We start from the raw sequence: 14,014 nt of genomic DNA, 5'->3' as shown, positions 1-14,014 counted from the left end.
GCATAGGGTTAAGGGATAGAGCTGGAGTACCGAAATTTGTCACTTAGGTCTCTGTTGGTATCTGGGATTGAGAGAAGGAGGTGGGTTTGGAAATGTGTGGTATAATAGGAAAAAAATACTAAATAGTCCCAAATTTGGTACTAAGCGAAGGAATAGGGCTTAAATCCTGAAACTGAATATGGTCGTCACTGCTGGTCTCTGTGATTAAGATATGGGGGTGGTATTTGATATGTGTTCTATAATTGTACGAAAAGTACAGAATGGTACAAAATTTGGTATTGGGTGAAGGAATAGAGCTGATATCCTGCAATTCGATATTGATGTCTCTCTTGGTATCTAGGATTGAGGTATTGATGTGGCATCAGAAATGTATACTATAATTGTTCAAAAGTACTAAGTGGTACTTAATTGGGTGAAAGGATAGAGATGTAGTCCCGAAATTTGATATTTTGGTCTCCTTTTGTATCTAGGATTGAGATATGCTGGTAGTTTTGAACATTCATCCTAAAATTGTACAAAAAGTACTAAATTTCGTATTGGTTGAAAGGATAGAGCTGGAATTACAAAATTTGATTTTGAGGTCTCTGTTGGTATTTAGGATTGAGATATGGAAGTGGTTTTGGAAATGTGTACTATAATTGTGCGAAAAGTACTAAATAGTACTAAATTTGGTACTGGGTGAGGGAATGGAGCTGAAATTGGATACATATGCCAGTGTTGGTGTCTGTGGTTAAGATAAGAAGGTGGTTTTGGAAATGTGTTCTATAATTGTTCGAAAAGTACTTAGTGGTACTAAATTTCGTTTCGGCTGATAGAATAAAGCTAAAATCCTGAAATTTGATATTTATTTCTCTGTTGGTATCTAGGATTTGACATGAATGTGGTTTTCGAAATAATATAATTGTACAAAAAGTACAAGAAACAATTTGGTATTGGGTGAGGCAAAAGAAAAGAAAACCCAAAATTGGATATGGATGTCACTGTTGGTGCCTGTGGTTAAGAGAAGAAGCTGGTTTTGGATATGCGTACAATAATTGTAGTAAATGGTACTAAATTTGGTAATGGAGAATATTAAAGGGCTGAAATGCTGAAATTTGATATTAAGGCCACTTTTGGTACCTGAGGTTAAGATCTGGAGATTTTTGTTGAAATAAGTACTAAAATTGTACAAAAAGTACTAAATTTGGTTTTGAGTAAAGAGATATAACAGAAATCCCCAAATTGTATGGATATCACTGCTGGTGTCTTTAGTTGAGAAAGGAGGTAGTTTTGGAAATGCGTACTAATATTGCACTAAATGGTACTAAATTCTGCAATGGGGTAAATTACAGAATTGAAATCCTAAAATTTTATATTAAGGTCACTCTTGTTGTCTAAGGTGGAGATGTGTACGTAAGTACTTAATTGTACGAAATGTGATACTGGGTGGAGAAATAGAGCTGATGTCCCGATATTTAAGATGGATGTCACTGTCAGCGACTGTAGTTGAGAGAAAGAGATGGTTTTGGAAATTCGCACTGTGAAGGAAAAGTCCTTTTGAAATTTGTTAAAAAGGTGGGCTTGGACATGCGTTGTACGAAAATAATGGTAATCATTTTGGGATTGTGTCTTAGGATCTGGAGCTTGAATTCGGAAATTTGATATGGAGGCCAATGTTGGTATATAGTTTTGAGAGTCTCTGTTGGTTTGCAGAATTTATATATCATGACTTTGAAATAGTTTTGGCAAGAAAAATTGGATGTGGAAGCATTGTGAATTGTATTTAACTAATATACTCTTCAATAAACTTCAGAACTAAACTTTTTTTAAACTTTTTGGTGCAAAAAGTAATCAATTTTCTGTTATCCTTTTTGAAAAAGGAAAAACTTGAATATAAATAAAGTTTTGTCGAATCCAAAATTTTAGGGTGGATTTTACGATGACGAAATAGCGGACACTTGCTAGTTATAACTATTATAGCCGAAGAATTGTTCAAAATATTCGAATGTGTGTATTTAAGGCATTTTTCTATCATTTTTCGAGCTATCAAATTCCAGAGGTGCCGTATAATAATTCTCAACTTCCTCACTATCATAAACATTTTTGTATTACTCAAATACACAACGTCCATAACTTCACGCCTAAGAGAGCAAATAAAAGGAACAAACATTTTCCAAAATGTATCCTTTTACAATTTCAAAGTAAAATTCTGCCACCGGTGGCGCCATAAAAACCTTTAACTTCACGATTTCTTAAGTTCCACCCTATTATTTATTTCATAACAATTTAGAACACTGATGTAAAAATTCATTCTCTTTGGCAGACTAATTTTTTCAATTCCAACATGTTTCGCATACAAAAGCTAATGATTGAGGAATACGAAGAGATTTACGAACCCATAATAGTTGAGAATCCTTTTACTCAGGTGACAGAAGATGGGATTGGATTGAGGCAATTTCACATTGGTAAGTAGTCATGGACTTCAAAAACCCCTAAAATTCCTCAAATATTATCCACCAAGGTTTGACACGTTCCAAACTTCTTTTTGGCTGTGATGATTTCGATAACATCGATTTGACGGATTTCCATGGCCAAGGAGGCAAAGATCCCGAAATTGAAACATTCGAATTGGTCAGCATGTTGCCGTTGGAATTTCTAAAATTGAATTTCTTTCGCAAACAACAACGTGACCTAATGCGAATTGTCGTTTGTGGTGACGAGGCGAGGCCAATGTTTTTTGAATTCGGCGGGCATTTTTATAAAAGGGTTTGCCAATTATTATAATTTTTTTTATTCTAGTATATTATGTTTTTTGTTATTTGTTTTTAGTTATTTTGGAATACATGGCGTGAACGGGTGTCTACTATCCGGTTATCTCAGCCAAATTTGTTTCACATAAATGCTTCATCGCCGTTCTCTAGCACCGATGTCCATGTCGAGGATGAAATTTGCCAGGCATTGATCCATACTAACTCGATACATTCCTATGGAGATGGCTCAAGGAGTTTATGTGCCAATAGTATTTAAATTCCTAGGATTTTAACTGTATATCTCTCTCTTTCTAAGTCTCCTCCTCTCTCTCTCCCCCTCTTCCAATGGAAATATAAATAAATGGAAAGTTATCGTCATAGTTAAAGTTAAGAACAAAGACAACTATGTGGCAAGTTAGGACCAAGTCGAGAAATCTCTTCGCTTAGTTTGTGATCTAAAAATGTTTCAAAAATAAAGGAGGTACTAGATAACTAGGGGCCGATACGGTCCTTTTTTGGAACTGGATGCCTTAAGGCTACACAACGACCTCCTGACCAAAACTCGTGAATTTTGAAAGCATTTTTCTTTTCAAAGAACGTTCTGAATAAATATTGCGATTTTTAGAAAAATGTCCTCATGTCCAACATATCTATGATATTTTTAAAATTATTTTTCCCACGACCTCCGGAACTGAAGATTTTTATGAATAAACATCTTCTAAAAAATTCAAGGACTTCCTGACAAAAATCGTATATTTTTAACATTTGTTGTCAAGGAACCAAATATCGTGAATTATTAAAAAAAATAGTGGTTTTAAAAAAAGGACATCCTGACCAAGAAATCATGGACTTTGAAGGTTTATTTTCAAAGAACTCTTGACTATAAATCGGGGATAATTTGAAGAAAATTTCTTCTTGTCCAACATATCTAGGATATTTTCCAAAGAACCTCGTGAACTAAGGATTTCAAGGACTTCCTGATAAAAATGTTGGATTTTCAAGTCTTTTTTCTTATTCAAAGGATCTTCGGAACAAATATTGTGATCTATTTTAAATGGCCTTCTGACAAAAAATCGAGAAATAATAATGAAAATCGTGGATTTTTTTAAGGACATCCTAACCAAGAAACCCTCGCCTTTTAATGTTTATTTTCAAACAACTCTTGAAAGTCTTGACCACATACCGTGGATAATTTTAAGAAAATTTCCTCACGCCTAATACATCTAGGATATTTTCAAGATTTTTTTTCTAGGACCTCCTGAACAAAGGATTTCATGAGTAAACACCTTTTACTTGAAGACAACAATTTTCAAGAACTTCCTGAAAGAGTATTGTATTTTTAATAAGGATTTAAATATCGTGAAATATTTTAAGAAACAAAATCGAGAATATCCTGACAAGAATGTTGATTTTTGATCAACAAATTTGGAACAAATATTGTAATTTTTTATAGAAAATTACCTTATGGTCAAAAAAAAATGTTTCGACTTTTAAGGATTATTTTCAAAGAACGCATCGTGGATAAATTTAAGAAAATTACCTCATTTCCAACAAATCTAGTATATTTTTAAGATTTTACTTTCCAGGACCTCCTGAACTAAGGATTTCATGACCAAACATTTTTGATTTTGAAGAAAAACATTTTCCAAAAATTCCTAACAAAAATCGTGTGTTTTTAAACATTCCCTTTGAAGAAACCAACTATCGAATATCCTCACAAAAGTCTACCATATTCTCTTTCTTTTTTTCAAGGTCCTTCGTTAATTAAACATTTAAGGATCTCCTAAAAGAATTTTTAAAAGCCGAGAACTTCTTAACTAATTTTCGTCAGTTTTAAAAAAAAGTTGATTTTTTATGGAATTCATGAACAAAAGTTATAGATATTTTTAAGAACTTCCCTTGAGGACCTTCCGACCAGAGATCATGTATTTCCTTTAACGATTTCATGAAAAAAATGTAGAATTTTGAAGAAAAATTTCCTTCTGACCAAAAAAACACTTATTTTTAAATAAGTTTTTAAGGAATTCATGACCAAATATCGTGAATTATTTAAAAAAATTGAAGATATCCTGACAAAAATCCTGGGTTTCTTAAGCATTTTTTAGAGACTACTTCAAAAAATAGAAAAAAGTCTTATTAAAAACTTAGGTTATTATATAAAAATTTAAAGAAATCCCGACCTAAAATTTCGGATTTTTTAGGATTTTTTAAGATTTTTTTCGAGGACCTCCTGATTAAACCTTTTAGTTTTTGTTAAGAACTTTTTCCAATTTTTTTTAAATTATTTTCTTTGAAAATTTTTACTTTTTGTGGGAGAGGTACCAGAATGAGTGGACCGATATTTTCCATCTTCCAACTCGATCTAACATTGATAATAATATTAAAATGTTTGGATCAAATCGGATACCAAAGAGTCCTGGAGTCTAAAGTCATTATTTCAATGAGACACATTTTGGCAGTATCAAATAATATATATCTCCTGTAGCCGTGGCTGAGGGTATAAAAAATATGGGCATCGTGGTTTTTATTTTACCCTACACCACAAGGTGGTCAGGGTTTTATGTCTTTGTGCATTTCTTTGTTTCAGCAAAATGAAGCGAGATAGACCCATAGTTCCTTTTGATGATCTGCATAGAATCACATTATGAATCGATTTATGCATGCCCGTCCGTCCGTCTGTCCATGTATTTTTGTAAACAAAGTACAGTTCGCATTTATTGTCCGATCCAGATGAAATATTGCACAAATCATTTGTTTGGCCCAAGGACGAACCTTATTGTAATTGGAGATAATCGGTCAAAATTTAGATATAGCTCCCATATATATCTTCGTTCGATTTACTTTTTATTGTGCACCAAACGTGTAATATCAGTCCGAATAGTATGGAATTTTGCACATACAACCGAATTAGGCCTGAAAATAAGTGTGCCAAATTTGATCGAAATTGGTTCAGATATAGCTATAGCTCCCATATATATTGTTCATCCAATTTGTTATTTTTGTCCTCCGCAGCCGTAATATGCGCTCTGTAACAACAATATTTGGAGAAATATATCAAATACAGCTCAGAAATACATTTGCTAAATGTTATCGAGATCGGTTCAGATTTGGATATAGCTCCCATATATAACTTCGTCCGATTTACCTTTTATTGTGCACCAAACGTCTAATATTTTTCGGAATGGGGTGGAATTTGGCACTTACGACCGAATTGAGTCTAGAAGCTAGTATGTCAAATCGGATCGGATGAAGATCGGTTCAGATATAGCTATAGCTCCCATATATACTGTTCATCCGATTTGTTATATTTGTTACCCACAGCCGTAATATGCACTTCGTAACAACGATATTCAGGGAAATATATCAAATAAAGCTCAGAAATATTTTTGCCAAATTTTATCAAGATCGGTTCAGATTTGGATATAGCTCCCATATATATCTTTATCCGATTTCAAATTAATTGTGCACCAAATGGGCAATACAATTCCGAATTTAAAGATACAAATGCTTCGGCATATTTAGTCCTTTGAACTTTAAATTATAATTATAATCATAGCGTGTATGATTGAATTCTCCCATAAAAACTTTTAATTGTTATGTGGAGCTCTACTTAATTAGCAAAGTGGTGTAGGGTATCATAAAGTCGGCCCCGCCCGACTTTAAGACTTTCTTTACTGGTTTTTACTTGTTTTTTTTTTTTAAATTAAGGGACATATTCATGGATTCTTAAGATTTTTATTCAAGGACTTATTTTCGCTGGATTTAAGTAAAATATAATTTCTTTTTTTGAGGACTTCCGGAACAAAAATCAGTAATTTCATTCAATTATTAAATGATTAAAAACTGTTTATTTTTATTGGAAAACAAAAAATCATGACCCAAAAATCGAGTTTTTTTTCATTGAATTTTATAAAACATTACGTATAATCAATGCTTTAAAAAATATGTTTAAAACGCCTAGACAAAAATTGTTTAGCAATTTAGACGACATAACAAATATTCTGTAAGAATTCAGAAAAAATATTCTTTAAAATCTATACTTTGAAAAATATATTCTGTAAAAATCCACACCAAAAATATTCTGTAAAGTCCAAGCAAAAAATATTCTGAAAAAAATAAATACGTATTCGTATGGCCTCATATAACAGGTAACAGTTTTCAAAATCATAGCGGCATTTTTCAACGGAATTTTTTTTAACATTCTGCAAGTTTCCTATTTTTTATTAAATTTTGTCAATGACTTCCTGGTAAAAAATAACACCGAAAATATAGCCACCATACAACGGAATTTCCAAATTTTAGATATTTTGCAAAAAAATATTCTATAAGAATCCATGTCTATACCTAAACATATTCCGTAAAATCCTCACCTTTATATAATATAATATTTTCTTAATTTCCACACCTTAAATCAACGCCTTAAAAGAAATATTTTGCATGCATTTGCGCATTGAAATAAATATTAAAAAATCTATAAAAAAAAATCTAAAATCTCCGCCTTCGAAGATTTAAAATGTTTAAAAATTCACGACTTTGAAAACCCCACGATTTTGATTGGTATATATTCGTATGTAGTCGGCAAACCGACTTAAAGTTTTCATTTGTTAATTATGGAATTATTTATTATTTTTTTAATTATTATTGTTCATATAACCATAATAAGGATCATTGTTTATGCGTATTTACAAAATCTTTATTAATATATCATAATACAAGCAACATGCAGATATTCACAGAAAATATAAAAAAATCACGAGAATTTCTCACAAACAAAACAATTTTCCAATACTCCAGTTGAATTTCTATTTCAAATTTCGAAATCTCCATATGCATATATCAAGAAATCCCAACCACCATCATCAATATTTTACCATTGTCAAATAACTGCTGCGATCAAAACGTTTACTAGCCAACATTGCACTTAAATTCGCTGTTGCCAAGGCCAAAGGTCCATTTGAACGATCCGGTAGGGTAGACGACTCCGATGTGGAGGGCGTAACTATAAGATCAGCTGTAGAGAGGCGATGCGGTATGGTGGAAGGAGAAATTATATTGCCATATTCAGTGGAGGTTAAATTACGCTTTGGTTCCACGAGAGTTTTCATGTTTGTCACATTTTTGGTAGAATGGCGCCCAACGTTTAAGCCTTTGTTATTTGCATTTATTTTTAACTCAGCTACTTGTTGGCTTTTGGATTTTTCTAAATTTCTTACATTATTAGTCGAACGTGGTTTGGGTGAATCATGAATTAAACCCAACTTTTTCATGCGATTGCGCCTATGCCATTCTTTTAATTCCGAATTTACAAAATCCACCTCATTTGTGGGAGAGTGTTTGAAAAAACCACCATCACCACTTTTATTTAAGCGAGGTTTCTCGGGCAGAGTCTTCACTGGGTTTTGACTAGATTTTACCAACAACTCATTAATGTTGTGAATGGGGAACTTTTCCAAAGGTGGAGGATGTTTCCAGACCTTAAGACGATCATATTCAATGGGAATTTTTAATTGCGGGGTATCGATCGTCTTTCTTCCCCCATTCACTGAGATACGATTGCGCAGAACCTCATCAATTGCCATTAAATCATTTTGTATCGTGGAGCTCACCCTCATTGCCTCTGGTAGGCAACCCAAATTACCCTTCACCTGCTGATTTCGCAAAGGCATTAAACATTTGGCAATGGAGTCATGCAAATGACCACTGTGGTAAGCACGGCTGATCAAATGCATGTGATTTTGGTACACTGACTGGTGCTGGCGTCGCTTAGCCTCATTCCTGCGAAATAGACTCGAACGAGAACTACTGGCACTAGAACCATAACGTCTGGAGCAGTAAATTTTCAAATTTGGCGATTTCAGCGGTTTTTTCTGATTGAATACCGAATTAATAGTTGCCGTACTTTTCTTCCGAATCTGTTGATTGCTTTGTGTGGTGCTGCTGGTTCCCAAATTTTTTATCAGACGTTCATGATTTAGTTTTGTGGGTTTGGTGCGAGCGGATTTCCTCACCGGAGCATACATTGTTTGTGGAACAATTCGATTGGTCTGCTCTTCGGCCATTTGTTGGGATTTGAAAGTGCGTATGGGAGCCTTGTTCTCCGGCCGTTCTGCGGCAATTTTTGGCGGTTTGGGATCTGTAAAAACAGTATTTAAAATAAGTTTAAGGGACTCATATCCCGAATAGAAAGGACTCCCACCTTTCCGAAATCCAAATGGCATTTGTTTATAGATCTTTTGTATGTAGGTATTGACAATCTCATTGGTGTTCTTCGATAGTACCCAGGGCTGCGAAAAGAATAAATCGTCATTTGAAATGTTCCAATGGCAATTATTTCATACTCACATTCAAATGAAAATTGTTCTGCACAATTTTCTGTATATTGTTACTAGTCATTTTTTGGAGCTTTTATTCGGCACAAGAATTATAATTAAAAATTTTAAAAATCAAAATTATTTTACAGAAAACTTCAAAAATAAAAATGATTACAAATTCATGGCATAATTCGATAGGAAATATTTTTCACTGAAAACTATTATTTTAATGCAAAGTTGAATTCTGTAAAACTCCACGCCTTAAAAAATATTCTCTAAATCTCCATGACTTGAAAATATGATTCTCTAAACATTCACTCCAAAACAATATATTCTCTAAAACTTCATGCCTTGATAATATGATTCTTTAGCAATAATTATGTAAAAATCCACTCCTTGAAAAAAATATTCTCTAAAACTCCACATCTTGATTTTTTTTCTAAAACTTAAAAAATATTCCCTAATACTCCACTGCTTGAAAAAATAATCTCTAGAATTTTATAACTTGAAAAATTATATCCTCTTTAACTCCATGCATTGAAAAATTATTCTCTAAAACTCAATCCATTAAAATATATATTTTTTAAATCCACGCCATAATTTTTTTTAAGACTCCACGCTTAAAAAAAATATTTTCTAAAAGTTCAAGCCTTGAAAAAAGTATTCTGTAAAACTCCACACCTTGAAACAAATATTATCTTGAAGGCCTTGAAGAAAATTGTCTAAAACTCCAGGCCTTGAAAAAAATTGACTAAAACTCCAGGCCTTGAAAAAAAATATTATAAGACTCCACGCCTGGAAAAAATTGTCTAAAATTTAATTCAGGGTCTAAACGACGACGTGGACCTGCATAGGCAACTTTTGTCATAAGCCATTACAATATTCAAATGCCATACTTGAAAAAAATCGTTGAATAATGTAGCTGAAATCATCAATATAGGGAAGTACTATTATATGGGGGCTATACGAAAGTTTGAAACTGCACAGGCAATTTTCTACTTAAGGCTACAGTAGCCATTACGAACTTCAAATGCCAAATTTGAAACAATTCCGGTGATTAATGTTGCTAAAATCATCAAAATACCGAATATCAGGAGATACCGTTATATGGGGGCCATACCAAAACATGGCTATGGATCTACATGGCCCATTTTCAATGCCAAAAATCCTGCAGACATAGTATACATTTGAGTAAAATTGTATCAATCTACTTCATTTCGTTCGGAAGCTAGAGTGATTTCCACAGACGGACAGACAGATAGACGGACAGACGAACGAATTGAATGAATTAAGATTCATATAAGAAACATCTCCAAAAGCAAATGTTAAACATAATACCTTCTGCTTTCGAAAAATCAGAGGCCACAGAGGGTATATCATTTGATACGGGCAAAACGTGCCTAATCGAAATATCACTTATAGACCCTAGCTCTCTTTGGATCAAATCTGTTTCAGGATATTTCGAGTCAATCTTGATTGGTGCGCCCGATTTGATCCAAACTTGGTATATTTAAATATTAATAACAAATTAATAACAAATTATTTTATATTAATAACAAATTTAGATCAAGTTCGAAGATGGACAATATCGGTCCACTCCTACCTGCAACACAACAGATAAAATTTTTCAAGTTAGCGACGAAATCAAAGTAGTCGCTAAAACCTACTGATAGGTACCAACGTTCTCTGTTTTATATAAAAAATTTTGTGTTTCAAAATTTGTCGGTAACTTAATAAATGCGTCAGAGAATCCAACTACTGATCTAAGTGTAGAACATATCGGTCCACTCCTTTTCGTACCTTTCCCACAAAAAGTTACAATTTTGATTAAGAATTAATCTCATAAAATTGGAAAAAAATTCGATTTTTTATACCCTCTGCCCTATTGCTAGATTTATACTGTCAAAACGTGCCTAGTCCAAATAACGGTTTTAGACCCTAGGTCTCTTTGGACCTAATCCGTTTCAGATCCGTCCTTCTGTCGGCTGGTGCGCACGATTACTCTTGAAGGGAGTATCCGATTTGGTCCAAGTTGGTTCATCGTATTGTTATTATTAAACTTAGATCATGTTCAAAGATGGGCAATATTGGTCCACTCCTTCTGGTACATCCCCCACAAAAGGTCGAAATTCTCAAAAAAGATTATTTTACTGTACAGAAAAAGAAAGGATAATCCGATTTGCTTCAACTTTGCAAATCCTAATATTCGCATCAGTGCTAGGTAAATGGACACTATCGAAAATGGACAATATCAGTCCACTCCATCAAGTACCTCCACAAAGGATCAAAATTTTTAATAATTATAACTTTTATAAAATGTGATGTAAGTTTCCGATTGTCTTTAACCTACATACATCAAAATATTTTTATTAACCCAAGGTCTGGTGTTAAGATGAACAATATCGGTCCACTCCTTTTGGTACCTCCCCCACAAAAGTCAAAATTTTCAAAATATATTTTTTGAACAGAAAGAAGAAGGATATTCCAACTTTGCATATCCTAATATTTGCGTCAATGATAGATCAGGTGTGAAAATGGACAATATCGGTCCACTCCTTCTCGTACCTCCCCCACAAAGGGTCAAAATTTTGAAGCTCATAAAATGCGAAATTAACATCCGATTCCATTCAGCCTTTGCACACCTGTATAGTTCTATCAACACAAGACCTGATATAAAGATGGAAGGGATCTGACCACTACTTCTGGTGACTCCCCCAAACATAGTCAATGTTTTGGATAACCAAAACGATTATAAAATTTGAGATATGAATCCACACATCCCATTATTTCTATTAACTTAAGATTTACTGTGAAGATGGGATATATCGGTCCACTCCTTCTGGTACTTCCCCCACAAAGGGTCAAAATTTTGAATAGCCATGAAGCTCATACAACGCGAAATTAACACCCGATTCCATTCAGACTTGGACTTCTCAATATTTCCACCAACATAAGATCTGTTATACAGATGGTAGAGATCCAAACATTTCTTCTGATACATATCATATCATACATATCAAGATTTTGATAAACAAAACTCTCAAAGAAAGCGAAATAAGCATCCAATTCTCTTCATACCAACATTTTTTTTAACAAAATATCTGTTGTGAAGATGATATATATCAGCAAACGTCTTCTGGTACCTCACCCACAAAGGGTCACAATTTTCTATTTTCTTGCGAAACAAGTCAGGGATTCCTTACAACTTGCTACATCTAAATGTTCCTCTCAAACAGAAATCGGAAATTAATATGGACTTTATGATTTAAATAAAATTAAATACATAAATGTTCCGTTTTCTTCTAATTTTGCCCATATTAATATTTTTCTCTGTATTAGATGAAGAATGAAAATGGAATACTTCGGTCGATTATATCTGCATCTCCCATACATTTCAACATTTTCTAAAAATTGTCACATATCTCATATAAAGTGAAGGAAGTAGTCGATATAGTCCAAACATGGCACGTCGCAATATTTATATCATATTTATTTAGGTCCGATACCAAATGGACAATATTGGCCCATTTTGCCGGAACCTACTCCATAATAGGTCAACAATTTGAATAATCATAACAGAAGTCAAAATATTTTTAAATAATCGAACATTGCCTCAGGGTATACATCTGTCGGCAAAATCGACTGATACTTTTTTATGTGTATTTTGGCCTATTTTCATAATCTGTTGGATTTTTCTTGTAATTATTTTTTGTGATGCACCACAGTGTGATAAAAAATTGAGCTCAAAATTTCGATGATATATTTTATTGCACATTAACATAAAATATTTATATACAAATTACAACTTAAATCGTATAAAACATAGAAGCACTGGATTGAAGCTTAGCTTATGTCTAAATGATAACATGCAATTGTAACAATTACATCTAAATATTATGATACGATATGAAGCCAATGGAGGTATAGTGCAATGGTTAACATGATATCATTGGAAGATCAAAAACAAGACGTTATATTTTCGAGGAGCTTTAATAATAAAAGACCGTACTGCAAAATAATTTTTTTTGTCATTAGTTGTAGTACCCTTTAAGATATAATACCGAATATTGGGGAAAATTTTGCAAAATTTTAGCCTTCTATCTCAATTCGTTCGAAATATAGCGTGATTATAACATACATACAGACGACATCGCTAAATCGACTTTTACTCTGCTCAAGAATATGGCATGAATCTGACATGTGTGTTTCGAGGAGTTACCAGCGGAATGACAAAGTTAATATACCCTCCTTAGTATCGTGGAGGGTATATAAAAATATTTAGGTATGACTCTAAATGATGTAGAAGCTGACCTTTAGCTCCTGTTTCTGTATGCCAATATGAATACGGCTGCAAAAGAAAAATACAATTCAAAACCAGTAAAGAAAGCCTACACCACTTTACTAATTTAGCTTTCTGAGCTGTATTTGATATATTTCCCTGAAAATCGTTGTTACGGAGTGCATATTACGGCTATGGGTAACAAATATAACAAATCGGATGAACAGTATACATGGGAGCTATAGCTATATTTGAACCGATCTTCACCAAATTTGACATACTAGCTTCTAGACTTAATTAGGTCGTAAGTGCCAAATTCCATCCCATTTGAACAAATATTAGACGTTTGGTGCACTTAAAAAGGTAAATCGGACGAAGTTATATATGGGAGCTATTTCCAAATCTGAACCGATCTCGATAAAATTTAGCAAACGTATTTCTGAGTTGTTTTTGATAGATTTCCCCAAATATTGTTGTTACAGAGTGCATATTACGGCAGCGGAGGACAAAAATAACAAATCGGATGAACAATATATATGGGAGCTATAGCTATATCTGAACCGATTTCGATCAAATTTGGTATACTTATTTTCATGCCAAAATTGGTTGTATGAGCAAAATTCCATACTATTCGGGCTGATATTACACGTTTGGTGTACAATAAAAGGCAAATCGGACGAAGATATATATGAGAG

At 33.3% G+C, this 14,014-nt stretch overlaps 1 protein-coding gene across 1 annotated transcript; it reads left to right on the top strand.

Annotated features, from left to right (window-relative positions):
• The first annotated feature begins 2,313 nt into the window (after positions 1–2,313).
• Positions 2,314–3,115, top strand: LOC101889294 (uncharacterized). The gene is made up of 3 exons (XM_005178937.3): positions 2,314–2,444; positions 2,501–2,745; positions 2,809–3,115. Exons 1-3 carry the CDS (start codon positions 2,324–2,326, stop codon positions 3,004–3,006), a joined length of 564 nt encoding a protein of 187 aa, XP_005178994.2. The 5' UTR covers positions 2,314–2,323; the 3' UTR covers positions 3,007–3,115.
• The last annotated feature ends 10,899 nt before the right edge of the window (positions 3,116–14,014 follow it).

This window comes from Musca domestica, unplaced genomic scaffold (genome assembly GCF_030504385.1).
Source record: "Musca domestica strain aabys unplaced genomic scaffold, Musca_domestica.polishedcontigs.V.1.1 95, whole genome shotgun sequence".
NCBI classification, from domain to species: Eukaryota; Metazoa; Arthropoda; class Insecta; order Diptera; family Muscidae; genus Musca; species Musca domestica.
The sequence above is the reverse complement of the archived record's forward strand: the minus strand, read 5'-3'. Positions and strand labels throughout refer to the sequence as shown.

Coding starts and splice junctions, on each gene's coding strand:
- LOC101889294 (XM_005178937.3), top strand. CDS start 2,324: ATGTTTCGCATACAAAAGCTAATGATTGAGGAATACGAAGAGATTTAC. Junction 2,445..2,500: donor ATTGAGGCAATTTCACATTG/GTAAGTAGTCAT, acceptor TTATCCACCAAG/GTTTGACACGTTCCAAACTT. Junction 2,746..2,808: donor GCGGGCATTTTTATAAAAGG/GTTTGCCAATTA, acceptor ATTTGTTTTTAG/TTATTTTGGAATACATGGCG.